This window comes from Mus caroli, unplaced genomic scaffold, assembly GCF_978045245.1.
Source record: "Mus caroli unplaced genomic scaffold, Mus_caroli_1 scaffold_4, whole genome shotgun sequence".
In the NCBI taxonomy this organism is placed as follows: domain Eukaryota; kingdom Metazoa; phylum Chordata; class Mammalia; order Rodentia; family Muridae; genus Mus; species Mus caroli.
The window spans coordinates 34,704,920-34,732,909 of record NW_028227259.1 but is presented as its reverse complement, the minus strand read 5'-3'; the positions used below and the strand labels follow the sequence as shown (position 1 = coordinate 34,732,909).

General features: G+C 46.8%; 1 protein-coding gene across 2 annotated transcripts in view; it reads right to left on the bottom strand.

Annotated features, from left to right (window-relative positions):
• Plb1 (phospholipase B1) overlaps positions 1 to 27,633 on the bottom strand; it is a 107,336-nt gene extending 79,703 nt beyond the window's left edge. For both annotated transcript variants that reach the window (XM_021162761.2, XM_085836586.1), the window contains exons 1-2: positions 27,538 to 27,633; positions 13,739 to 13,965 (exon numbers count right to left, since the gene is read on the bottom strand). In XM_021162761.2, coding sequence (XP_021018420.2) covers positions 13,739 to 13,805 — 67 coding nt within the window. In that variant the 5' untranslated portion in view covers positions 13,806 to 13,965; positions 27,538 to 27,633. The remainder of the gene's footprint in view (positions 1 to 13,738; positions 13,966 to 27,537) is intronic.
• Between the last annotated feature and the right edge of the window lie 357 nt (positions 27,634 to 27,990).

The window sequence follows — 27,990 nt, the reverse complement described above, 5'->3', positions numbered from 1 at the left end:
TATGAGAGAGAAATGCGAGCTTATAGGTCAAGAAAAAAGCCAAAAGCGACTGGCAAAGGCCAGCTTGCTGCTTGGCCTCAGGGCAGTCGGCTTCAGGGTCATAGTGCACCTCCGCCCTATGCGGAGCCCCCGCCCTGCGTAGTGCGTCAGCCCTGCGCAGAGAGGCAGTGCGCAGACTCGTTCATTCCAAGAGAGGAACAAAGGAAGATACAACAGGCATTTTCGGTCTTTGAAGGAGCCGAGGGTGGGCGTGTTCACGCTCCGGTAGATTATACACAGATTAAAGAGCTTGCTGAATCGGTCCGCAAATATGGAACCAATGCTAATTTTACCTTGGTGCAGTTAGACAGGCTTGCTGGCATGGCACTAACTCCTGCCGACTGGCAAATGATTGCAAAAGCCGCTCTCCCCAGTATGGGCAAATATATGGAATGGAGAGCACTATGGCAAGAGGCTGCACAAACTCAGGCCCGAGCAAATGCTGCCGCTTTGACTCCAGAGCAGAGAGATTGGACCTTTGACCTGTTAACGGGTCAGGGAGCTTATACCGCTGATCAAACAAATTATCACTGGGGAGCTTATGCCCAAATTTCCTCCGCGGCTATTAAGGCCTGGAAGGCACTCTCCCGAACAGGTGAAGCCACTGGACAATTAACCAAGATCATCCAGGGACCCCAGGAGTCCTTCTCAGACTTTGTGGCCAGAATGACAGAGGCAGCAGAGCGTATTTTTGGAGATTCAGAGCAAGCCTCACCTCTGATAGAACAGCTCATTTATGAGCAAGCCACACAGGAGTGTCGAACGGCCATAGCCCCAAGAAAGAATAAAGGCTTACAGGATTGGCTCAGGGTTTGTCGAGAGCTCGGGGGACCTCTCACCAATGCAGGCTTAGCGGCTGCCATCCTCCAATCCCAAAAACGCTTCATAGGCAGAAATGATTGGAGGACATGTTTTAACTGTGGGAGGCCTGGGCATTTTAAGAAAGATTGTAGAGCTCCAGACAAAAAAAGGGGGACCCTCACTCTTTGCTCTAAGTGTGGCAAGGGCTATCATAGAGCCGACCAGTGTCGCTCTGTGAGGGATATAAAGGGCAGATTCCTTCCCCCACCTGATAATCAATCAGCTGATGTGTCAAAAAAACGGGCTATCGGGCCCTCGGTCCCAGGGCCCTCAAAGATATGGGAACCGGTTTGTCAGGACCCAGGAAGCAGTCAGAGAGGCGACCCAGGAAGACCCACAAGGGTGGACCTGCGCGCCACCTCCGATTTCCTACTAATGCCTCAAATGAGTATTCAGCCGGTGCCGGTGGAGCCTATACCATCTTTGCCCCCTGGAACCATGGGCCTTATTCTCGGCCGGGGTTCACTCACCTTGCAGGGCTTAGTAGTCCACCCTGGAGTTATGGATTGTCAACATTCCCCTGAAATACAGGTCCTGTGTTCAAGCCCTAAGGGCGTTTTTTCTATTAGTAAAGGAGATAGGATAGCTCAGCTGCTGCTCCTCCCTGATAATACCAGGGAGAAATCTGCAGGACCTGAGACAAAGAAAATGGGCTCCTCTGAAAATGATTCTGCCTATTTGGCTGTATCTTTGAATGATAGACCTAAGCCCCGCCTTAAGATCAGCGAAAAAGAGTTTGAAGGCATCCTTGATACCGGAGCAGATAAAAGTATAATCTCTACACATTGGTGGCCCAAAGCATGGCCCACCACAGAGTCATCTCATTCATTACAGGGCCTAGGATATCAATCATGTCCCACTATAAGCTCTGTTGCCTTGACATGGGAATCCTCCGAGGGGCAGCGAGGAAAATTCATACCTTATGTGCTCCCACTCCCGGTTAACCTCTGGGGGAGGGATATTATGCAGCATTTGGGCCTTGTTTTGTCCAATGAAAATGCCCCGTCGAGAGGGTGTTCGGTTAAAGTAAGAAATATCATGGCAAAGATGGGTTATAAAGAGGAAAAAGGGTTAGGAAATGAACAATTAAAACTGGGCCATATTGAACCATCTACCTCACCTTGGAATACTCCAATTTTTGTAATTAAGAAAAAGTCAGGAAAGTGGAGACTGCTCCATGACCTCAGAGCCATTAATGAGCAAATGAACTTATTTGGCCCCGTACAGAGAGGTCTCCCTGTACTTTCCGCCTTACCACGTGGCTGGAATTTAATTATTATAGATATTAAAGATTGTTTCTTTTCTATACCTTTGTGTCCAAGGGATAGGCCCAGATTTGCCTTTACCATCCCCTCTATTAATCACATGGAACCTGATAAGAGGTATCAATGGAAGGTCTTACCACAGGGAATGTCCAATAGTCCTACAATGTGCCAACTTTATGTGCAAGAAGCTCTTTTGCCAGTGAGGGAACAATTCCCCTCTTTAATTTTGCTTCTTTACATGGATGACATCCTTCTATGCCATAAAAACCTTACCATACTACAAAAGGCATATCCTTTTCTACTTAAGACTTTAAGTCAGTGGGGTTTACAGATAGCCACAGAAAAGGTCCAAATTTCTGATACAGGACAATTTTTGGGCTCTGTGGTGTCCCCAAATAAAATTGTGCCCCAAAAGGTAGAGATAAGAAGAGATCACCTCCATACCTTAAATGATTTTCAGAAGCTGTTAGGGGATATTAACTGGCTCAGACCTTTTTTGAAGATTCCTTCCGCTGAGTTAAGGCCTTTGTTTGATATTTTAGAAGGAGATTCTCATATCTCCTCCCCTAGGGCTCTTACTCTAGCTGCTAGCCAGGCCTTACAAAAGGTGGAAGATGCCTTACAGAATGCACAATTACAACGTATTGAGGATTCGCAGCCTTTTAGTTTATGTGTCTTTAAGACAGCACAATTGCCAACCGCAGTTTTGTGGCAGAATGGGCCATTGTTGTGGATCCATCCAAATGTATCTCCAACTAAAATAATAAATTGGTATCCTGATGCAATTGCACAGCTCGCCCTTAAAGGCCTAAAAGCAGCGATCACCCATTTTGGACGAAATCCCTATCTTTTAATTGTACCTTATACCGCTGCACAGGTTCAGACCTTGGCAGCCACATCTAATGATTGGGCAGTTTTAGTTACCTCCTTTTCAGGACAAATAGATAACCATTATCCAAAACATCCAATTTTACAGTTCGCCCAAAATCAATCTGTTGTGTTTCCACAAATAACAGTAAGAAACCCACTTAAAAATGGGGTTGTGGTATATACTGATGGATCAAAAACTGGCATAGGTGCCTATGTGGCTAATGGTGAAGTAGTATCCAAACAATATAATGAAAATTCACCTCAAGTGGTAGAATGTTTAGTGGTTTTAGAAGTTTTAAAAACCTTTTTAGAACCCCTCAATTTTTTAGAAGTGGCTGGAGTGATTAAGCCTTCCAGTAAAGTTGCCAATATTTTTCAGCAGATACAATTAGTTTTGTTATCTAGAAGATTTCCTGTTTATATTACTCATGTTAGAGCCCATTCAGGCCTACCTGGCCCCATGGCTCTGGGGAATGATCTGGCAGATAAAGCCACTAAAGTGGTGGCTGCTGCCCTAACATCCCCGATAGAGGCTGCAAGAAATTTTCATAACAATTTTCATGTGACGGCTGAAACATTACGCCGCCGTTTCTCCTTGACGAGAAAAGAAGCCCGTGACATTGTTACTCAATGTCAAAGCTGCTGTGAGTTCTTGCCAGTTCCTCATGTGGGAATTAACCCACGCGGTATTCGACCTCTACAGGTCTGGCAAATGGATGTTACACATGTTTCTTCCTTTGGAAAACTTCAATATCTCCATGTGTCCATTGACACATGCTCTGGCATCATGTTTGCCTCTCCTTTAACCGGAGAAAAGGCCTCACATGTGATTCAACATTGCCTTGAGGCATGGAATGCTTGGGGAAAACCCAAACTCCTTAAGACTGATAATGGACCAGCTTATACATCTCAAAAATTCCAACAGTTCTGCCGTCAGATGGACGTGACCCACCTGACTGGACTTCCATCTAATAAAACAGAAAGAGGAGGCTCTACCCCGAGTACCAAGAGTGTCTGTGTCTACAGCACTTTTACACTCAATTTTTTAAATCTTGATTCTCATGGCCATACCACGGCTGAACGACATTGTTCAGAGCCAGATAGGCCCAAAGAGATGGTTAAATGGAAAGATGTTTTAAATAACAAATGGAAAGGCCCGGATCCTATTTTGATAAGATCCAGGGGAGCTGTTTGTGTTTTTCCACAGAATGAAGACAACCCATACCAGAAAGACTCACCCGAAAAATCCAGACTGACCAAGGGAATACTGATGTCCCTCGTCTTGGTGATGTCCAGTGCGACAACAACAAAGGGAAAGCAGCGTTGGGAGATACAGAATTGGACGGCTAAATTTGAACAGACCCTTTGAAAATTAAGACTTGCCCCATGCACTTGGACCTGTCCCTGACCTAAGGACTATCTTTTCAACATTTTCCTTCTTTAAAGAATGGGTGGGGGTGGAATTATTTGGAGCTGTTCTTTGCTGTGGATTAGTGTTGCTTCTTTGATTGGTCTGTAAGCTTAAGGCCCAAATTAGGAGAGACATGGTGGTTATTTCCCAGGCGCTTGCAGCACTAGAACATGGTGCTTCCCCTGATATATGGTTATCTATGCTTAAGCAATAGGTCGCTGGCCACTCAGCTCTTGCACCCCACGAGGCTAGTCTCATTGCACGGGATAGAGTGAGTGTGCTTCAGCAGCCCGAGAGAGTTGCACGGCTAAGCACTGCAGTAGAAGGGCTCTGTGGCATTTATGAGCCTATTCTAGGGAGACATGTCATCTTTCAAGAAGGTTGAGTGTCCAAATGTCCTTCCCCCAGGAAAAACGACACGGGACCAGACCAGGACCCCTCCGGGTGATGAGCCTGGGAGGAGGTTTTGTGTACGGCTCCTTTACCTGCACACTGGGGATTTGACCTCTATCTCCACTCTCATTATTATGGGTGGCCTATTGCTCTTAAATAAAAGAAAAGGGGGAGATGTAAGGAGCCGTCCTCACATTCGCCATTATAAGATGGCACTGACACCTGTGTTCTAAGTAGTAAACAAACCATCTGCACATGCGCTGGGGTAGTTTCCCACCCCATGTGCTCTGCCTTTCCCGTGATGACAACTCTGGCTGATGGGCTGCAGCCAATCAGGGAGTGACACGTCCGAGGCGGAGGACAGTCCTCCATAAAAGGGAGGGGGCTCCACCATCTCTCGCTCTCTCTCTGGCTCCTTTCTCCACTGGCTCCTGATGGGGTAAGCAATAAAGTTTGTACTGCAGAAGATTCCGGTTGCCCTGAGCGTGTTCTTACCAGGGGGACACACAAAAGCGGCGGGCAACACCCCTTGTCTGTTCTTCTGGGTTTATTTCAAGCCAACTAGTTCTGTAGCATATCCCACATCAGACTTCTCTCCCTCAGTTCTCAGAACTTACAGCTGCCTTCACAGCTCCTTGCACCTATGCTGGGACTTGGTTCTCCCTGTGACCCAAGCGCTGTCCCCAGAGGGCTCCTAACATTGTCTTTAGTATCTGCTAAACAGGCTCAGCCTGACTTAGGTTCTCCCAAGGGTGCTCAGACAGTTAATTGACAGCAGCAAAAAAATTCCAGTTAAGAATTGATGATTGACAGAAAGTCCTAAAAACCTACAAGGTACAGGTGACATTCCAGTGAAGTAGACTCTCGAGCCCTGAGAGAAAAGCCCGTACCTGTGCTAGAGGCTCAGAGCAGGGATGTGTGGCACAGGTGGGTAACAGCAAGGATGGAGACCAGGATGGGAGAGGTAGAGAAAGAGGAAAATGTGTGGCCTCAGGCTCCCAGGAATGACTCTGCTGTCACCCATGATGAGTGGCCTCGGCCAGTCTCTTCCTCCTTGCTTCAATAATTTGAAGGAGTCGGCCCACGAGATTTTCTCTAGGATCTGTTCCCACTCTTACTTATAATGATAATGTTTCTAGAAGGCTGGGAAGGGAAGGGAAAGAAAACCAGACTCCAGGCAGGACTCTGGGTTCTTGCAGATGAGTGTAGTCTCAATTTGCTCCTATCTGTGGTATAAACACGCACAGTCAGTCCTTTCAGCTCCTGACCCTGGCTGTGCACAGTCTGTCCTCGCAGCTCCTGACCCTGACTATGCACAGTCAGTCCTCTCAGCTTCTGACCCTGGCTGTGCACAGTCAGTTCTCTCAGGTCCTGACCCTGGCTGTGCACAGTCAGTCCTCTCAGCTTCTGACCCTGGCTGTGCAAAGTAGGTCCTCTGAGCTCCTGACCCTGGCTGTGCACAGTCAGTCCTCTCAGCTCCTGACCCTGACTATGCACAGTCAGTCCTCTCAGCTCCTGACCCTGGCTGTGCACAGTCAGTCCTCTCAGCTTCTGACCCTGGCTGTGCAAAGTAGGTCCTCTCAGCTTCTGACCCTGGCTGTGCAAAGTAGGTCCTCTCAGCTCCTGACACTGGCTGTGCAAAGTAGGTCCTCTCAGCTTCTGACCCTGGCTGTGCAAAGTAGGTCCTCTAAGCTCCTGACCCTGACTATGCACAGTCAGTCCTCTCAGCTCCTGTCCCTGGCTGTGCACAGTCAGTCCTCTCAGCTTCTGACCCTGGCTGTGCAAAGTAGGTCCTCTCAGCTTCTGACCCTGGCTGTGCAAAGTAGGTCCTCTCAGCTCCTGACACTGGCTGTGCAAAGTAGGTCCTCTCAGCTTCTGACCCTGGCTGTGCAAAGTAGGTCCTCTGAGCTCCTGACCCTGGCTGTGCACAGTCAGTCCTCTCAGCTCCTGACCCTGGCTGTGCACAGTCAGTCCTCTCAGCTCCTGACCCTGGCTGTGCAAAGTAGGTCCTCTCAGCTCCTAACCCTGGCTGTGCACAGTCAGTCCTCTCAGCTCCTGACCCTGACTATGCACAGTCAGTCCTCTCAGCTTCTGACCCTGGCTGTGCACAGTAGGTCCCCTCAGCTCCTGACCCTGGCTGTGCATTAACATTATATTGGATGTATCACCAAGGCAATGAGACTTTATCCACGGATCTGACAGCCTCCTGGGGGCTTGTGAGCCATCTGAGGAAAATGAAATTCTAACAAAACCTGTGTTTTATTAATTGCCCATGGTGCTTTTCTGCCATCTTGCTGGGGGCAAGAGCAGTTGGAGATAATGCTGTTTCTATTTTAGAAGTTCAAGTGTTAAGCAAGGACCTGTTTTTACATGTGTGATTTGTTGAGGTTACTTTCAAGTTTAGGCAGAAGTGCATATAGATCCTCCACTGGGTTCCAGCATAGCTCAGATGAGTGGCAAGGGCCTTGGCTCTGGACTTGGGACTAACTCAGGTTCCTTTATTTGAATGACTCTTGTTAGGCTACCAAGCCTCACAGGTCTTATGTGCACCATGGGAACAATGTCAGAGTCCATCTTCAGCAGGACTTGCTATGAACAATCAGCCCTCCACAGCTGGATGCCCCATGACCATGGATTTGACCACTTCGGATTGAAAATATTTGAAAACCCACATCTGAACTGAACCGGTGTGCAGGCACCGCAGCTCTCTGTATTTCCAGTTCGTTTTCTATCGAAATCTACTTAGATACGGTTTATAGACCACTGGGGCTTCCTCCTGTGTCTATACAAATCAATCTACATACAGAAAGATGAGCATCCGCAGATTGGAGTAGTGGTCTCTGGGAGCCCGCTCCCTGCTAGGGAAGAGCTGTGCGAATGGTTTGACATAGGCTTTACATCTTCCAGGGAAATTTAGTTTGAAGTGAGTCTTATTGGCAATGGTCTCAGTGTCTGAAGCATGAATCTTTATATTTATATTTTCTCTAAAATTGGTCACCTTCCGTTTAGGCCCCAAAGACTATCATGGGTAGATTTTTCAGGGAAGTTGTTACAGGATGCAGGAAACATAACCAACCAAGCCAAGCACAGACACACACACTCCCATGAGTAAGAGTTGTCATGGAGAAAATAGAGCACAGATATCGCAAAGCTTTGCATGCTGAAATTACCAGCAAAAAATCATGTAACTTTGTTTTGTTTTTGTTTTTGTTTTTGTTTTGTTTTATTTTTTGGAAAACTGTGTTTTCTATACTTGAGGGTTTCATAAGAAGCCAAAATTACCAAATTATATTTATGTAATAATTAAAATATGGCTTAATATACTATATATAATATAGTAATACATACTATACTGTCCATTTAAGCCAAATTAAATAAGTTTATGAAGAACTAAATGTAAAATAAACTTGAAAAATAAAAACAGCAGTTTTCAAAATCGTTTTTTATCTGCCTTAACAGCAAATTAGCCACAGCCGAAGAAGGGAAGACTTACACGTGTTGGGATAAATCACTGAGCACTAAGTACATAAAGGGACGGTAGCACTGGAAGAGAGGTGACGAGGCAAGGCATGTGACAGGAGAAAGGCACAAGGAAAAGACAGAAGGACTGACTGGCAAGTCAGCACAGGTAAAAAAAACATTGAGCCACAATTTAGGGACACACCAGGAAGACCAAGCAAGGTGAATGTACAGATATTCCTAAGCTAGGAAATAAACACACAGTATGGGCTTGGCATGTATGCACATACATATACATATACATATAGTGTGTCTGTGTGTGTGCCAAGTGTGTATGCACATGCTTGTATGCACATGCGTATGTCGATGCCTGAGACACTGGAGGTCATTTTCAGGAAGCCTTCTCCTCTCTCATCTTTCGACCGTGCTCTTTACTTATGAATCTATGTGTTTCTTTTGAGACAAGGTCTCTCACTGAACCTGGAATTCACTGATTTTTAGCAAGACTAGCTGGCAGCAAGTCCTAGAGCACCTCCTAGGCTACGGTACTGGCGACGGGGCCGGGTTACAGCGTGCTTCTTATGTATTTCTTACAGGTACAGGTTTACATGCATGGTTTCCTATGTGAATTCTGGGGACCCTAACTTAGGTCCTCATGCTTGGGCAGCCAGCAGTTTCTTGACTGAGCCACCCCGACAGCCCATGCCATCGCTTTCCCTTTTATGTTCTGTGGTGGAGTGACGTTAGCGTCCACCTAGCTGCGAATCCATATCCAGACCATCCCTGATACCTGCCTTGGCCCCCGGAAGCAACAGAAGTGATGTTGGGGCTTGAGTTTTAGAAAACCTCTGTGAAGGCTGGAGAGATGGCTCAGTGGTTAGGAGCACTAGCTACTGCTCCTCCAGAGGTCCCGGGGTTCAATTCCCTGCACCCTCATGACAGCTCACATGCAAAACACCAATGCCCATGGAATAAAATTTTTTTAAAATTAAAAAGGAAAACCTCTTGTGGATTTTCTGGTGGGGGTGGGTCATTATATAACATGTAGGCTGCACATTAGAAATTCCGCAAGCAATGTAGAAATATAGCAAGAATGCCCAGTACCCAGACGTGTCATTTTAGATCAATTGCAGATCAGTTCCAGGCAGTACTACTGGAATAGAGGTGAGATGCTTTTGATGGGAGCTTCCCAAGTTGCACATCCCCTGAACTGTGAGAAAACAAAGCGGTGGCTGCTCTGAGCCCCGGAGATGTAGTGTAATTTGCTATGCAGCAGAAAATAACTGTTATACAGAAAATTGCTCACCAAAAAGTGGTTCTTCAAAATTATTCAAATGGACAAACTCTGGGTATAATAAATCAGAGAAAAGGGAGTCGCTTGGGAATGGAGCTCAGAGGTAATGTAGTGCATGCTTAATATACACAGGGCCCTGGGTTCAATCCCCAACACTGCCAATAGAAAGGGAAAGGAAATAATCAATACCAACAAAACACACACACACACACACTCACAAACTCACACACACACAAAGAGGGCAAGATGGCTCAGTGGGTAGAGGCACCTGCCGGGCAAGCCTGATATCTGGGTTTGCTGACCACAGTCCATGTGAGAAGACAATAGAGATATGCATGTAAAATCCGAGCATTCCTCAGTAAGACAGGGGACAGGGACAGAAGATTCTTCCAGCAGCTCCCAGGCCAGCTAGCAGGGAGTACACAGAGAGAGACCCTGCCTCTCTGGCAAGTATACAGCCACACATTCTCTGTCTCTGTGTCTGCCTACCTACCTGCCTGTCTGTCTGTCTGTCTGTCTCCTTCTCACCACCTATAAACAATAGGTGTGTTGGCAAGTATACAGCCACACATGCTCTGTTTCTGTGTCTGTCTTTCTGTCTATCTGTCTTTCTGTCTCTCTCTCACCACCTATACCCAATAAGAATAATGGTGATGATGATAATAATGATGATGATTAATTTTAAAAGGAGGGGCATGAGTATAGAAGCTGTAGATATTTAAAAGATGAAAGCAGAAATCTGATTTTAAAATGATTTAAATTTAGCCATTGCTTGGGGACTGGGGAGACAGCTCCGTTAGTCAAGTGCCTACCATGTAAGCCTGATGACCTGAGTTCTGTTCCAGGATGGAGGAGCTTGCCAGCCAGCCCAGCTGGAGCGATGGCTTTCAGCTTCAGTAGGACACACTGTCTCAAAACAACGAAGTAGATGGAGGTATAGTTTCCCTAATTGGTTCTTGATTATGTCAATAAAGATGATTGGAGCTAATTGTTGGGCAAAGGGAAAAAGGTGGGATTTCTGGGTCCCAGGAGGAAGAGGAGGGGATGGGGGTGGGGCGCTTTTTCGCCAGGCTTTGGGGAAGAGGAGCATGACCACCATGTAAGGCCTGGGGGCAAACAGAACCACGGTGGTGGTCTCTACCACTGGCTTCCGGAATTCTGATATAGGATAGTTGGTGAGTTTAGGGCACTAGATTCTGCACCAAGTAGTTGTGTTATCTGGCTGATTTTAAAGTGTTAGAACTGTCTGGTGTTTTCAGCGACTCAGGTGGGCAGGAGAAAAGGTACAGCCAGGGCAGACATTGGGAGAGCTAGCCACAAGAAGCTGAGGAGCTTAGACAGAGCTCTTGATAAAGAGCTAGCATGTTCCTAAAATTACATGCAACACCCTCCCCCCCCAAAACCCCCTTTCATTTTGGTGCATTTCAGAGATATTCAAAGTGTACTCACAAACAAGCCCATTGCAAGCACCACATTTGCTGATGAAACTGAACTCTGAAGGCTTGGGATCTGGTTAATTCGGGTGTGCTTATTTATTGGCAAGTTCTTTTTATTTTTAAACAAAGTTTATAAAATTGAAGAGAAGAAGAGAATACTTCCTGCTAGAACTTGGAAGATAAGGATGCATCCAAGCTGTCTCTTCTGTGAGAAAGTGTAGGCAGAGTTTCAGAGACCTCTAAAACACATGAACGCAGAACAAAGAAAGAGGGGTTGAAAGGGAGGTGACAGGACCAACCACGCTGTGATTAGAGAAAGTTCCCACAGAGAAGTAGATAAAATATATGGGTATTTAGTTGTGCTCAAAACTTAACATGTGAAAACCAATTTATAAATACTTCTATAAATTAAAAAAATTAAATCCATTTGCCATATAACATAAATATCATCTACCTCGGAATAAATTGATCAAGAATACATGCAAGAAAACTTTGTGAACTATGAACTAAAATTTACATATATAGTCATGATTGGCATGACTCAGTACTGTAAGGATAGATACTTCTCCCAACTTGAGTCATAGACTCAAAAGCAATCTTTATCAAAATCCCAACAAGTTTTCTGGGGTAAAAATGGATGAGCTGATAAATTTTTAAGAGAATTCAAAGCCAAAACACTTCAAAAGAAGGAGAAATGGAAAGTTATGTATGTAGCCGTGAGGCTACCAAGTGATGGTGATGTGTGCTAGGTAGAGAAACAGACAAAGACGCTTGCCCAGGACATGGGACCCTGTGACCCCTAACCTGGGAAACAAGTGGCCCACAGCGGCAGCAGCGGGAAACAACAAACTTTTCAGTCAGTGGTGCTGAGACAGCTGGGGATCTGCAGGAAGGAAACAATAACAAACACAGCACGGGGCTCTGCTCTTAAACTAGACACAACAAACAATTGATCCCAGATGTACCGAGATTGACCTAAACGGAAAGCAAATAAAGAAAGAAATGTGAAAAGTTCTCTGTGACCTCAAGGTAGGCACTCTCAAACAAGACACACGGAGTACCAACTGTATAGAAAAGACTTATTATAGAAAAGACCTTAGGCATCGCGATGAAATATACAAAGACACTGGGAGTCTGACCACCATCCACAGCCACCAAACCGCATCCTCTGTCCCTATTGCTCTGTAAGTGCTTCCAGCTCAGGATCAACGAGAGCACTGGTTCTCAACCTTCCCGATGCTGTGATCCTTTAGTACGTTACAGTTCCTCATGTTATGGTGACCCCCAACCGTAACATTGCTTTCATTGCTACTTCATAACTGCAGTTTTGCTACTGTGATGAATCGTAATGTAAATATTTTTGGAGATAGAGGTTTGCCAAAGGGTCATAACATAACACACAGGTTGAAAACCACACAGGCTCAAGTAAATTGCGGAAGATGCCCTATTGCTTAGCATGCCTCTAGCCTCCTCCCGCCAACATCCCACAGTCATGGCAGACCTGAAGCCTCTGCTTCTCCACCACTAAACTTTCCCACTAAACTCTCCCTTGTCATTCTTTGAGTCTACAGAAGGCAAATTATGAAGCCTTCCAGCAAACTCTGAGTTGACAGCTTAGAGTTTCCATTTGGGTGCTCATCACCTATTTCCACAAAGTGAATTCTGCCTCTTTTCATGAAGAGAGAAAAAAGATGGGCTTTGGGGAGTGAAAAGACAGTTGTCATATATGTCCACTCACCAAACAGCCATTAGTCAGCTCACACAGGGAACCTGAATAATCCACAGGAAAAGGAAAACGGACAGACCCAGCCCAGCAAGAGAAAAGAGCATGGTGGTCAATAAGCATAAGAAACGCTTCCCTGAGTCTCACTGCAGACCACAGAAGTGCAATCCTAGTCTCCCCAGAGGCTCGCAACAGGACTCTGGGGTCCCAGGCAGTTCTCTGGGTGGCTCCAGGGCGGTTGTCTTCTGCTACAAACCCAGGCCTCAGGTGAGGAAAGAGAAGGAGGCCCTGCTCAGGTTCCTTTACTGCTTAAAATAATCCTGCCGTCCTAAACCAAGGAGGACGGGCAGAGAGAGGGTGGGGCAGGATCTGTTCACACTCAGCATCAGAGGAAACATGAAGCCTTGGGCATTGCCTGTGTGGCTCAGCCAAGGCTACGCACACCACACAACGAAGACCTGTGGGCATCTTTAGGATTTATGACACTGGTCCATCTTCATCTGTCCTTGACAGAAAAAGCAAAGGCCACAGAGAGCTATAACCATGACTTAATGACACACCATTCTACTCTATCTCTTGAGGTATTTGGAGATTAGACCCAGGGCCTTGTACTGATAAACAAGCACTCTCCACATCTCCACATCTCCACATCTCCAGCTACCACCACCCATTCTAAAGAAGAGGAAAAATGAGGTTCAGGTAGATAGAACTTTTCCAGGCCCCACAGCACAAAGTAATAGAAATCTTGGTGACTCTTCACTCACAGCTTTTCCCCCCACCAGAGTCTGAAACTCACATATGCTTATCTCTCCCAGACCCACCATGCCCCAACAGCCTCCAGAGCCCCTAACTCTCAGCTGTTCTATAGGCAGCCCAGCCTCCCATCCCACAAGAGGCAAACTAAGCCCTCATGTGATTTCGCTTTACATTTGGAGCTTCATCTCAGCAGAAGGGGATGTTCAGCAACTCATCAAATGTCACACTTACCTTGTCCCAGCAGTAGCAGCAGCAGCAGCAGCAGTCCCACCGGGGACACACCTGGGCACAGCTCCATCCCTCAGTGGTGTAGGTGTCTGGGGCCTCTGAGTAACCGGCTTCCTTCCACAGATGGCTGAGTTACCTCTCGCCCTCCTGCTTTTATGCCCCTCTGGGATCTGATAGCACACCTGTTGTAAATTTTACTGTGTTCACCTTTGAAAGGGGGCAGTGGCTGGCTGTAAATGATAAATATTAACATTTAGGCAGACGCTTGACAACAGGGTAGCACACTCTCATCTCAGACACCCAAAGATCAAGACTACATGGTGGCCTCTCTGCTACCTCTGTTCCCTCCCATGATGTCAAGGGTTCAGAGTTGGCTGGTGGCAGAGACAGAGCTATGAAGAAGATAGACCTTGGCATCCCATGTGTAAAGCAGAGATTTTACTACGTAACACAACCCTGGAATCTTGGGCACATCCCCAAGATGGACCTCATCTGCCTTCACTTCCTGGCTTACAGAAAATAAAGGACACATTGTAGACCCATCAAACCAAGTCCAAACAGGAACTTTCTCAGTCTGAAATATATCCCCACACAGGCTCAGGAGCCACCAGGTTCTCTAGTTTGGACCTCAAGGGGAGGTTTCTTTCTGTTGTCCCCACACCACCTCCAAACGCTGATGGTCGGAAGTGGCAGGCAGGCACAGCACACACACATTTGAAAGAACCTAGTGGGGAAACCTGAGAATCACGAACAAACAGACCGTCTTGATGTAAAAACACGAGGTAGTTTAATGGCAGAGCTCAGGGTCGAAACGTATCTTAGGGAGGAGACAGTGGATTTGATCACAAGGCTTGGAAACTAGGGGTTTTTATAGAAAAGGGACTGGGGCTGGGGGAGGAATTGACACGGTTTCACATGATTGGTTCATTTAAACATCAGCAGGGAGGAATTGGCGCGGTTTCACATGATTGGTCCATTTAAACATTGGCAGGGAGGAATTGGCGCAGTTTCACATGATTGGTCCATTTAAACATCAGCAGACTGTACATGCAGATAACATTTAACTTAGGTCAGAAGGGTGGGAGATAGGGAGGCACAGGGCCAGTCCGGCTTGTCCTTCTCTTTATCTTTCTGGCCAAGCAGCCTCAGGAATGTCTTAACAAAGGGCCTGCCCGGGCATGTCCTGGCCTGTTCTGCTATGTTCTCAGCCCCAGGTTTCAAAGCTCACAAACAACTCTTTGGGTTATTTGACATAAATTACATGAATCACAGGTCCCATGTTTTATTTTCTTTCACACTGTTTGGATGTTGAGCTGTGAGAAGCAAAGGCTGAGAGGTGAGCCAGCATGGAACTCACTCTGACCCCATCAGCAGTTCCCACTGGGCACATGAAGTGGGTGCTGCTGGGCTGAGACTAAGCTGGGCAGACTGAGCTAGACAGAGCTAGAGTGTAAAGCCCGAGTAACAAAAGCTGTTCTGAGTGACAAATTCATCTTTCCCCCCAAATACCAACAAATGATGCCCCGTGATGCAGTCTCTGAGCCCTGGACTGGTTCCCATAACCCAATGCAGATCTTGCTCTCCATTTTGACTTAGGTATTTTTTCCATAGAAGGCTTTACTGTGTTGAGTCTAAAGTAACAGTGAGCTGCGTGGCTCTTCATTTATCAAGTCCTGATCCTAGGATATTGCCATCCCTTCTCTGCTGCTCAGAAATATAACATGGGGGACCATGGACCTCAGGCTTAGTTGAGGCCTTCAGACTTTGTATGGGTGAGGAGCTAATGTAGTGGAGTGTAGACTCTGACACACTAACCCTGTTGGCTATGCCCTGTTGCCCATGGCTAATCCTAGGACCTTCAGAAGGATGACAAGTCCAGAAAGGAAGAAGAAACTGTACACAATGTCAAGGTCTCAAGCACCTGGACACTTGTCACCGGCACTATACTGCCCACAAATGCAAGCTCAGACTCACAGATGCTGCCCCAGTAAGGATGCCAGAACCACCCACTCTGTGCTGCCAGCAGCCTGGAAGAACATTGCCAAACTTCCTTGAATGCAATAAGAGTCCATAAGACTCTGCTCATGCTCAGGCCAGGAGAAGGAGGGCAGGAAGTGTGACTGGGCAAAGGCAGAAACATCTGTTTCCCACCTCTGGTCCCTTTGCTGTGTTGCTGGCCAGAACCTATCCTATAGCCTCTAGAAAACTGAGATATGACTTAACCATTTTCATCTCAGAGGGCATTTTGGCATAGGACAGTCTGAATTGTCTTTTAGATCAAGGAAGTATTGAAGTCCCAACCAAATTAAGGTGAGGGAAGCAAAAATTTTTCCTTCCGTTTTTTAGGGTAGTAGGGGCTGGAGTAAGACATGGCTTCACACTGTTTTCCATAATTTGCAATGTATCTCAGAATGTCCTCAAACTCATAATACACTGTAGCCTTCTGGGTATAGGATTACAGGTATGAGCCACCACCCCTGGCTTGGTAAGTAACATTGTGTGGGCATTCCTGCCAACACTGTGGAGAGGCATCTGTCAGTTTGAATGACACTTGCTATCTATTAAGTCTCTTACAGCTGAGAAAACAAGGGGAAAGCAGTCTTCCACGGACAGAGGCAAGCAACTGCCAACCCTATCACTTCCCCAGAAACTTTTGTTCTTTGTTGTTGTTGTTTTGCTATGAAATATGTCACGAGGATAACGCCTAACAGAGGAAATGTGCATCACTGCCTGCTAGCAAACGTCTTTGGGTGTGACCTCTGAGAAGGAAACAGGCCTGGTTGAATCCATGTCTTCAGAGTTAGACTGTATCCCCTGCTCTGAAGACTTCTTGTAGACTAAGTAGTTGCTATTTCCCAAGGACTGACTAGGAGGCGCTAGACCAAATCTCAGGTTCAAGGCCCACACAGACCAAAGCAGCGCAGGACTTAGAAGTGTAGTTTTCAAACTGACAGATAGAAGTGATTATATTCTCGTGAATTTAGTTTGATGAATGAATACACCACTTTAAAAAACAGACCACAGAACATCTGAGGGTATCGAATATAACAGCGGTAAGAAAAGCACCTGGGGAATTTGTTTTGGGTACATGTTGTGAAGTGTGTGGTTCTTAATGTGGGTCACAGTTGATATTTGAAAACCACTATATTAGTAGAAAGGAGAGAGGTCTGTTTTGTCTGATGATGCAGCTAGCTACAATTCCTCTATATTCCAGAGTATCTAGAAGCAACAACTGTGGTTGGTTCCGGGCCTTGGGAAGGATGACAAGTGGGGTCAAGCTCTTTGAAGATTGTGGGCAAAGCTTGAGGTAGAGCGCCCTATTTTTTCAATAAGAAAAACCAGGCTATTAACCACTGGCCAAAGAGGCTGACCTTCTAAAGAGAAATCTGCTGGAATATACCATCTGGCAAGATTCTGGGGCTTATTTTTCAGAGGACATGGGGATGGGTGGAAAAAGAGCTGAATTCTGGTGTCTAGAAAAGCCCAGTGTCTGAGACCAGGATGTATAAGCTAGAGTTCCAGGTCAGCTATGATGCCTGCTGTCACTTGAAGTCTCTCTCTCTTCCTTCTATACGGTGAAATTGATTGACAGCATGAATTTCATTCTTCAATGGGCACACAGACACATCCATGGTGTTTGAAGGAGGGGTGATCTGACTTGCCCACTTCATGCATGCAGGATACCCTCTTTCTACACCAAGCATTTGTGCAAAGTAGGTACTAAGGCTAGCTGACCACTGCTTACAGGTAGGGAGCAAATGAGTCCCTACAGTATGAGCCCTGGTACTCTGCAAATCACTTGGACATTCTAATGATGGATCTTTTTTTTCCCTCTCTCTCCACATCGTACCCCTTTCAGACTCTGAGGGATCTCCAGACTCTAATGTTCTAGAGGAACATAGACAGGAGCATTTATTAGAGCCATGCCTTCCCAGCACACAGAAAATGATGTTTATATATATGGCAAGGATGATGATCAATCAGGGTATTTTAAACATCCCAACCCAGTACTTTTCTGTAAGTGCAGAAAAGCCATTCTTATTGCCTACCTGATTTCCATTAATGCACCAACACCCAGGTTCAGACTTAAACAGCATTCACTGAAACCTACTAAGTAGGAGTTGAGCACCTACTAAGCTACAGGCCTCTTGCGATTCAAGTGCATAGATGTTTTATTTCATACTAGTGGGATTCTTCAGGGGCAGGGGTAAAAATTCCAGCCAAAGGGTACCCAATTTGTGAGTGTAGAAGGAGGTGCCGATCCAAGCCACCTTTCCCATTCATTTCTCCCCAGCACTACTGGAAGACATGCCTGGTGCAAGGGCTTGTCATTCCTCAAGGAGGAGAGTAAGAGGGGGCTCTTGATCCTGAGCTGCGGAAGGCAGACCTTCAGCTCTTAAACCAAGGATGGCAGCAGACTTACTAGTGTGATTCTTCTCTCCTGGATGCTGGATCTGAAAACTAGGGTGTTGGTGCACCTCGAGGTAAAGCACCCCCTTTTCCTGACACCAGAGGACTCCTCTCTCTGGTTCTACTTCTGAAGAACCAGGGAACTTAACAGCAGTCTACCATCTAACACGGGACTGTCGATGCCAGCTTAGTCCTTTCTTCTCCCCTTCCAAGGACAAGTGGGATACCTTAAGAATGGCTCAGAAGGCACTTAGTCCTTGGCAGTCGCCTGACCAGGCTTTCTCCTCCCCTACTGTACACAGAAGAAAACTGAGGCAAAGAGAGAGGCTTTTGTGAAGCCCACCCTTGAGTAAGAACAGCACTTGGGGCAGGACTTTCTGGTCCAAGTTCAATGTTCCTTCCCACTCATTGCTCAGCGCTGAATCACTGTGACCATGGCAGCAATGGTGTGTTTTGTCTAGTTTTATCAACAAGAAGCTTAAAACTCACATAGGACTAAGTAACTGACTCAAGGTTGCTTAGCTACTAGAGCCCAGAACTCTTGTCTGTCCACCAGGAGTGGCCAAGTTCTAGCTATGACTCTGCAATACAAACCCTGTGCTAAATATTATCAACAGAAAGCCTAACACCTGTAATCACCCCATCTATCCTGGCATGGCGTTTCTGTGAAAACGCTGGTATGGAAAGCTCTTCCCTAGATCTCCCAGAGCTGAGATGCTTATATGTGGTACCCATGGCTTCACAGAGCAAGTCAGGGAGCCAGATGACATTAAATTCGATGCCCTGACCATGAAGCTCATCTTCCCCTCACTGCCTGCAGGAGCTGTGATGTGTCCTTTGAGTCCAGAGAGAATAAGCAAATATCCCAATGTTTGCTCCAAGAATCTCAGTGCTTGCTACTATGCTGAGGTGGTCCTGGATCCCACACTCCAAACATCCCACACAGACCCCACCCACCTCCCTGGCCTGTGTTCACAGTAGAGCAGCTGCCCAGATAGCATCCCTAGGTTTTGGACACAGAGAAAAGGGACAGAAATGAAGATTATCAGTTAGTGCTCATAAGAAGTATCTCTCACCTGGATTTTGGTAACAACTCGTGAAGACTGACCCGGCTGGGGCAGCTTACCAGCCTGGGCGTCCCTCTATTCACGTAGCACAGCCTCTGGCCCTTTGGTTGTGGGGCAAGGGATTGCTGTCCTTTATGTTACCACCTTGGCCAAGGGCTGGGCTGCCAACACCCAGGACACCAAGGCAGCTTGTGGGTGTTAATGGCATTGGCAATAATATACAGACTTGTTTATTGTGCCTGCTCCATTTCAAGCTGTTTATGTTTGATGGCACCACCTGGGCAGAGGGCTATGAGGGAGTAGGCGAAAGAGAGGGAAGTGCTGATTGAGAAGGGCTCTCCCCTGGGGCCCTGATACCGACCAGTCGCCAGGTCTGTGCTGGGCTCCAGCCATCTGGACAACCAAGGTGAGGAATGGGTGGCTCACTGAGGAACTGTCCTTCAGGTTTTATTTCCTGAAGGACTACACAAACACCACTGCCTCCAGGAGCTTCTGACTTACATCAGCCTGTCACCTGTCCTGTCTTCACTTCTGACATGCAGGAAGGCCTTGGTTTTTCACAGAAAATTGAATTCCCAAGTTCTACATCCTTTCTATCCTAATCTTATTTTCACACTATGGTATTTCTGAAAATAGACTCTGTGTGTGTGTGTGTGTGTGTGTGTGTGTGTGCGTGTGTGTTTGTGTGTATTGTGTATATGCTGTATGTATGTGTGTCTGTGTGTGCATGCATGTAGGTGCATGTGTGTATATGTATATCTGTGTGTAAATGTTTGTGTCTGGATGTGTGTCTGTGTGTCTGTGTATATATATGAGCATGTGCATGTGTCTGTGTGTTGTGTATATGTTGCATGTATGTTTGTTTTACATGTGTGTCTGTGTGTATATGTATGTTATATATGTATGTGTCTGTATATGTATATGTGTGTCCTATGTATATGTATGTGCATATATGTCCATGTGTGTCTCTGTATGTGTATATGTATGTGTGGGTGTATTGCATGTGTGTATATGTTGTATATGTGTTGTGTGTGTGTGTTGTGTTTCTGTGTGTTGTATATGTCTCTGTGTGTTGTGTATGTGTGTGTATGTGTCTCTGTGTGTTGTGCCTCTGTGTGTTGTGTGTGTTTGCATGTTATATATGTCTCTCAGTATGTACTGTGTTGTGGGTGGTGTTGTGTATGGGTGCATATGGTGTGTGTGTGTTGTGTGTGTACGTGTTCATGTGCACATGTGTGAGAACAACCTTAGGTGTTGTCCATCTGGACTATGCACTTTTATTTTGAGAGACAGTTGCATTGGCCTGGAAGTTGCTGAGGAGGCCAGCACTGGGGCTACGAGCTTGCACCACCATGCCAGCCTTTCAGACTGTCTGGAACTCCATAGGAATATGTAGAAACCTTCCTGAGAATGGACGGTAAAAGCACATTTTCTTTTATTTGTATTTGTTTTGAGATAGAGTCTCGCTATGTATTTCAGACCAGCTTTGAACATAACATCTTCCTGCCTCAGGCTCCTGGATCATGAGATGACAATTGTGTGTCGCCATGCCCAGCTTTAAAGCTTTGTTTTGTTTTGTTCTGTTTTATCTCAGTGTTTCTGCTCCAAAGACTGGTTACTTTAACTTAAGACACAGAACTTCCTCATTTTTGTTCCTTTTGAGTTTAACACTTGATTGACATTTGGGGGCCTCTTATGGGCATGTAGAAACAAGAACATACAGCTACATGCTTCTCCAGAGGGTGGCTAGAATCTCAGTATGCTCCTTGTGAGAATCATGCAAACTATTTCCTGTTCCCTTTCTTCTTTGCTTCTGAGCCACATCAGACCAGCATCTCTCAATTCTCTCTGGCCAGGGAGGAGAGCTATGTCTCCCAAATCTTTATGAGGCTGAAAACTCTTGCATTTGATCATCTGAATCCCATAAGAATTCCTGTAGGCTGAACATCCCAATTCTTTGTCAGGTAGCATTTCTAAAATGCCTTTCACTCACCTGTCCCTGTCCTTCAATGTGGCTTCTGTTCCCACCATGCCATCAAAAGTTCTTGAAGGTCAGTAGTTTGCTGAATCCAACAGACAGCAATGAATCCTCATACCTTCTCCCACTTCGTGTCTCAACAGAGTGTGAGCGATGGCTTCTACTGCTTTCTTGAGATACTAGCTCTGTCTGGGGTTCCTGGTTTTGTCTGGCCACTCCTCCTCTGGCCTGGACCCTCCTCTGCTGGTTCTCAAGGCAACCATAGCAGCCCTTGGCTTTATTTAAAGCGTGTGTGTCAATCATTCCTACATTCCCACTTCCAGACAGACCTTTCTTCTGAGCTTCAAGCCCCATAAACTCATTCATTGACTCAATACTCTCCCTTTGATGTCTGGGGGTTCCTCAGGATCTGGAAGGGTAGAACTGGCCACATCATTCTTCTGCTATCGTTTTTTAGCCCTAGTGGCTATTGCAGACAGACCCAGACAATATCCATGGGATCTCCTGCTCAGTCCAGCAGATCACCAATGGCTGAGTCCTATCAATTCTGTATTCCAGTTCCTGGACCAAGGTAGGCCCAGCCTATCTTCCTTCCTTCCTTCCTTTCTGTCTTTCTGTAACTATATTAGTCTGAACAATCTTGTCAGCATATAAGCCTAATGCCACATCCTGTATAAAACCCCTTAGACATGTTCCCATTTCCCTTTAGTCAGAGACTGATCATCTCAGCAAGGTCCATAAGGCCCTGTGTGCCTTTTCTCCATTCTCAAATCCCACATTCTCTCCTTGTTTTACACACACACACACACAATCAGACACCCATATATACACACACCAACACACATACACAATCAGACATCCATATATAAACACACATACACAAACACACACCACTGGGCTCCTGTATGTCCTTCAATACGTGTCCGTAGATTATCCTGTCTGACAAACTTAAGTTCCAAGAGGACACTGCTGCTGCTGCGTCCCCACTACACTGCATAAGGCCTGAAGTCAGTAACTGCTGACTGGTTGTATAAATCTACTCCCACGCAAGTCATCCCTCAGGGGCCACAGTGAGCAGAATCAAGTTTTACATCTCAGAAGCTTAACTAACCCCTCCTTCTCTGGCAGGTTGCTTAGGGCTCTGTCGCTTTAGCTACTTCACCACACTGGGGAACAAAGAGCTGGCCAGTTGGAGCTACCTACTTGGCTGAAAGGGGCAGACCCTGTACCTCAATCATCAACGTGATGCCCACACAGCTCCTAATACAAGAACAACCCGGTTGGAAGCAGGCTTCTCAGAGTTGGTCTCTTGAGGCTTAAGAAGAGTACACTGCCTTATGAGAGAAGAGATGCTGCTGCTGATGATGCTGCTGCTGCTGCTGCTGCTGCTGCTGCTAGACCCAAATATGTCCCTTTGTCCTCCAGAGAAATCTCTTAAAACAAGTCCCTGAAAACCAAGAAAACCTGCTATTTCCCCTGTCCTATAAAATGAAGATAATGAACTCAGCAAGGGTTGCCATGTGCTCTGCCAGGTTACTGCCAAAATTCCCACCCTACTTGGAGATAGAAACCACGCCCCTCTTCTTAGGTACCATTGAACCCCTGTGGGTTCAGAAGTGCCTGCAGATGGGCTGTAAATTAATAAATACATTTTACTAATCTGCTAACTTGGTCTCTACTCAGTTGGGCTCTTCCTATAATCCTAAAGCTGTAACTTGCATCTTGCTTCACCTGCCTATCTCAGAGCTCATGACTCTTGGTGGGTCGCAGGTCCCACTTAAGAGCCTCAAATGGCTCCCTCTGGTTTGAATCCCTTGACTGCTATATTGACTTGCCAAGTAGCCTTGGGTAACCTTGCCCTGGAGCTGTGTGCTTGATGACTTGCCTCCTGCAGCCCCTCCTTTCATCCACCCTGTGTCCTTAGGTATCATTGTGTCATGTAGAGGATCACAGAGCAGAAGGTAGGAGTGATTCCTAGCAGCTGGCCTCCCAGACTGGAGAGCTAGCAGCTTCCCTTAGACTAGCCTCCCATCCACCCAGGACAAATAAACCCAGAGAAAAGCTGTTCTTTTCTGCCTGCTCACTTGACCTGAAAATTTGATTCTTTCAAAGATGTTGTTTCTCTGACATATTCTCCTTGTAGGAGGTTGGGATCGCTGAGTTCCCAGGTGTTCAGATAGGTCAGGTCTCAGACCAGAGACTTACTAGATATCTTCAACTAGAAGTAGGCATGAATCTGAAGGAGGATGAAGAGGAGCGGGAGTCAGAAGAAGAGGAGAAGGTGGAGGAGGAGGAGGAGGAGGAGGAGGAAAAATAAGAGGAAAGGAAGAGAGGAGGGGGAAGGAGAAGAGGGAGAGAGGAAGGAGGAGGAGGAGGAAAAATAAGAGGAAAGGAAGAGAGGAGGGGGAAGGAGAAGAGGAAGAGAGGAAGGAGGAGGAGGAGGGAGAGGAGGACTAGGGCCAGACCTGCCAGGTTTGCCAGCATGAGGATGTGTCTAAAGATGTGGACCCTGGAAAAGAACCCAACAAGGTGGGGTGAAGCCATTTAGGAGCACAGGATTCTTCATGAACAGCTGACTGAAGCAGCATCATATGGGTCAGAAAAACACAGGACAACAAACGCCGGCAATGAGAACATCCAAAGCCACCACAGGCTCTCTCTTCCACACCCCTAGCACCAGAGTGGAACCCCAACCTTCCATCCATCATGCCCTGAGAACATTAATAATGCCAGACAGTGATGCCAAAAGCCTCTTTCTTCCCATTCACCCCACCCACCCCCACTCCTGGAGCAGCCTGGCTTTCCTGGAGCAGCCTGGCTTCCCAGCAAGAGGGACAGGAGAAAGAGCTCTTTGACTTTGCACCAAGAACTTCCTCAGCTTTGGCGGGGATGGGATGCATTTCCAGTGAAACCTGGCATTTTTAATATCTGTGCTGGCTGGTCTTGTGCCAGCTTGACACACAAACTACAGTTCTCTGAAAGGAGGAAACTACAATTGAGAAAATGTCCCCATGAGGTCTGGTCATAAGGCATTTTCTTAATTAGTGGTTGAAAGGGGAGGACCCAGCTTATTGTGGGTGGGGCCTCTTGCTGGGCTGGTGGTCCTTGGGTTCAGCAGGCTGAGTAAGCCAGGGGAACAGGCCAGTGAGCAGCACTCCTCCACTGCCTCTGCATCAGCTCCTGCCTTCAGGTTCTGCCTTGTTTGAGTTCCTGTCCTGATTTCCTTTGATGATGAGCAGAGACATAGAAGTGTAAGCCGGTAAACCTTTTCCTCCCCAATATGCTTTTTGGTGGTGTTTCTCCCCCCCACCCCCGCCCCGATCCAGCAATAGAAACCATAACTAAGACAATATCGTAGCAGTTGGATATTTTATCATCTGGGAGTTGCTCCTGTGAGAATGGAACCAGAGCACTTACTAGTCAAAAGCATGCTTATAGCTAGCTCACTGGAGTCAATACCTATGTTTACACCTGGATAGGTCAGCCAGGATCCTATATCCTGACTCTTCCGTTCATTCCTTTTGAACATTTGAGAACTCAGGTGTCATGAAGGCTCGTTCCCTCCTTCTCACAGGTGCAGTACACACCCACGGGCTTAGAAACACAACAAATTACATCACCCAGCCCCAAGCCCCTCTCCCTTAGGAGCTCAGAGACCATATTCTAGCTATGGTGTACTCAGCTCAAAGTAGAAGGCTTCTCTCCTTAGCTCTCTCAGCTTCTTCTATCAGTAAGATCCCACCTGCTCTAAGGCCTCTGGGGCCCCATGTAATTAGCCCAGGAAGCAGATGTCTTGAAAAGAAGGGGACTGAGTCCCAAAGGTGACAGCAGTTTAAAGAGAATAGCCACCTTTTAATAAAGTTCAATGGCTTTCCCCTCCTCTCATACTGTCAGGGAATGAAACGATTCTCTCTGTAATTCAAGGCTGACTCCTGAAGTTAGCATCTCTTTTCTTTTCCTCCTTGGAGTCTGGCGCTCCAGGCTCGTTTGGGCCTCCACCCACTACCTACATAGGGACCAACATATACCTGTCCTTCATGACTTGGTGTTCTGAAACCCTAGGAATCAGCCTGAGAGACAGGGAGTCGGCACACATTCTCTGAGCTCCTTCTGCCTGCCTCATATGGCCTCTGATCTCACGGAGCTTCTACTCCATCCATGGATGTCGGTGACATTGCCTTTGCAGACTCATTTCACAGCTCTGTGGTGAAAGGTCCTGGGCACTTCCAGGAAAGGCCAAGGTGATTGCAATGTAGAGTGGAGAAAGGCTGAAGCCGAGTCAGACGCTCTCCATGCCTGGGTAGCCCGTGGGCCCTTATCCCAAGGAACAAAGGGAAGCAAGTAAAGATGCTAAAGAGGTAACTGTCAAGACCTCTTTGTGGTTTGGTTTGGTTTTTGAAAGGGAAGTCTCAGTCAGGCCACATTGACTTCAGACTCACTATGTAGCTAAGGATGCTTCTTAAACTCCTTAAGCCCTTAAATTAAACCCTTAAACTTGTGATTTTTCCTGCTCCCCGCTCCCCTCCTGAGTTCTAGGATTCTCAGCATATTCTGTCGCCCTGGTTGATGCAGTGCATGTTTCCCGAGCTCTCCGCCTACTAAGCCACACACCCAGCTTCTCCTTGTGTTTTGATGGCTCTGTGAAGCACAGCTATAGGAAGAGAAGGATGGGTGTTGTGGCCCACCACTTAAGACACAAAGGAGGTTTGCCATGGAGAAGGGGGTGGGGCGTATTCATGAAGGAGACAGAGGCACCAGCGTGGGTATCCAGCCTGGGTAGCATTGTCTTGTGCCTTAAGTAGGGATTCGAGGGGCTGTTGAGGGGTTTGAAGAGAATGCAGAGGGGAAACCAGAATGTAGACTTAGACACTACAGTAAGCCCTTCCCTTGAGAGATCACAGTGACTGGGAAGCCAGTGGTGGTGGGTTATACCAGCATTGGAAAGCCTGAAGCAGGAAGATTATGAGTTCAAGATCAGCCTGTCTCAAGAGAGAGAGACAACATGAGAGACCATGCAGATGTGTTTTGGGCTAGAGCTATTTGGGAGTCCTGGGAAGCCAGTAAGGCTGTGGCTCCTGTCTCAGGACAGACTAGAGAAGAGAAAATAGCAACACCAACACCCCCTACCTGAAGAACAAGTGTGTCATTACCTGGCTGTGAAGCAAAGATCTACAAAGCAGAGAAAAGAGAAACTGACCACAAAAGGAAAGGCTTGGCTTCAAGAGATGGTTCCGTGGGTAAAAAGCTCACTATATAAATGTGAGGGCCTGGGTTTAGGTCCCCAGAACCCACTTCAAGCCAGATATGATAGCATATGTCCATAATGCCAGGACTTCCAAACTCGATAGGCAAGAATCCGCTGACCATATCTGGGCTGGTACTCACACATACTCATACACACAAAGGCTTGGTTATGGAGGACTCGAGGATCTAAAGCTTGCAAGATGGAATCTCAACAATCTTATGCAACATTCCTCAGCATCTCAGCTCAGCTCTCTACCCACGGGCAACTCTTTTCACCTGAGCATCCTGTCTGCTCACAGTTATTCCCTCTCTACCCACGGGCAACTCTTTTCACATGAGCATCCTGTCTGCTCACAGTTATTCCCGAGAACACCTTCGCAGGGACCATTAGCTCCTCCCAGATCACACCCCCACACCTATCTCTGTTTTTGGTGTCACTCTCCCAAGGTATAGGTCCCATGTGGGAGGAAAGAATTCCCGACTCACCCAGCATCCTGTGCACATACGGGGATTTCAGTGAGCCAACCTCTACTTTAGGTGTCATCAGGGAGGGGGAAAAATGTGAGGTGTGGTCCCCGCCCTAAAAGACTTTATCATCACCTCTTCAGGAGATCAGATGGGATCACCAGCAGAAATAGAGTCTAGAAGCATTAAGAAAGAAGAGAGAGAGAGGTCCACAGCACTCTGGGAGCAGATTGGGGCCACCCTGAGGGAAGCCGTTTGGAACAAGGCAACTTCAAGCCCCATCTTGAAGAAATGATGAAGTCTGACTGTAGGCACGTGAACCAAAGAAGGGCAGCCAGATGTGGGCCTGGCCTGGCTGATCTGACTAGGCGGGGCAGAACTCGTTCGAAGAAGTGCAGCTATAAAGCTTGGCTGCTTTCATTGAGGGCCACAGACCCTGGGCCAGAACACAGCCAGAGCCCTGTAAGCCAATGCCAGAGAGGATATATATTCTGTGAAAACTTAGTCCCAAACGGGTCACTTGAGTCCAGACAAAGACACTTAGACACATGGGCTCACCACACATCACATGCAAAGCTGGAAATAACATCGTCCCTTCTCCATTCCCCTGACCGCAGCAATAAACGCTCACTTCTCACCTTGAGATGCACATCGGTCTTCTCTCCCTACTCGCTTCTCTCCTAGTTCGTAGTTACAGGTTTCTCTCTGAGGTCCCAACTGCTGCACAGGCTTCTCTGGAGAGCATCTCCCAGGACACCTCACTACCCACGTGACAGAGGCAGGCTCCTCCCTTTGTCTCCTGGCCCCGCCCACATCTCCAGTTGCCCTCTTTCCTTCATCTCGCAGCGGTTTTTTTGGTTTTTTGTGTGTTTGTTTTGCCTCCGTTGGCCTTGCTCTCTTCATCCCAGGTATCTCCTCAGTGTCAAAAGGCGAATCTCTTCCTACTTGGAGTGCTATTATTATTCCTGTGACCTTGTAGAAGGACCACAAGACCAGACCGTCTCTAGTCCCCCCAAAGTCTTCCACAACGGCTAAGACTTTCTCTCTGGCACGTTTGTTAGAGATCCCCTCCCTTGACCTAGATAAGCAGT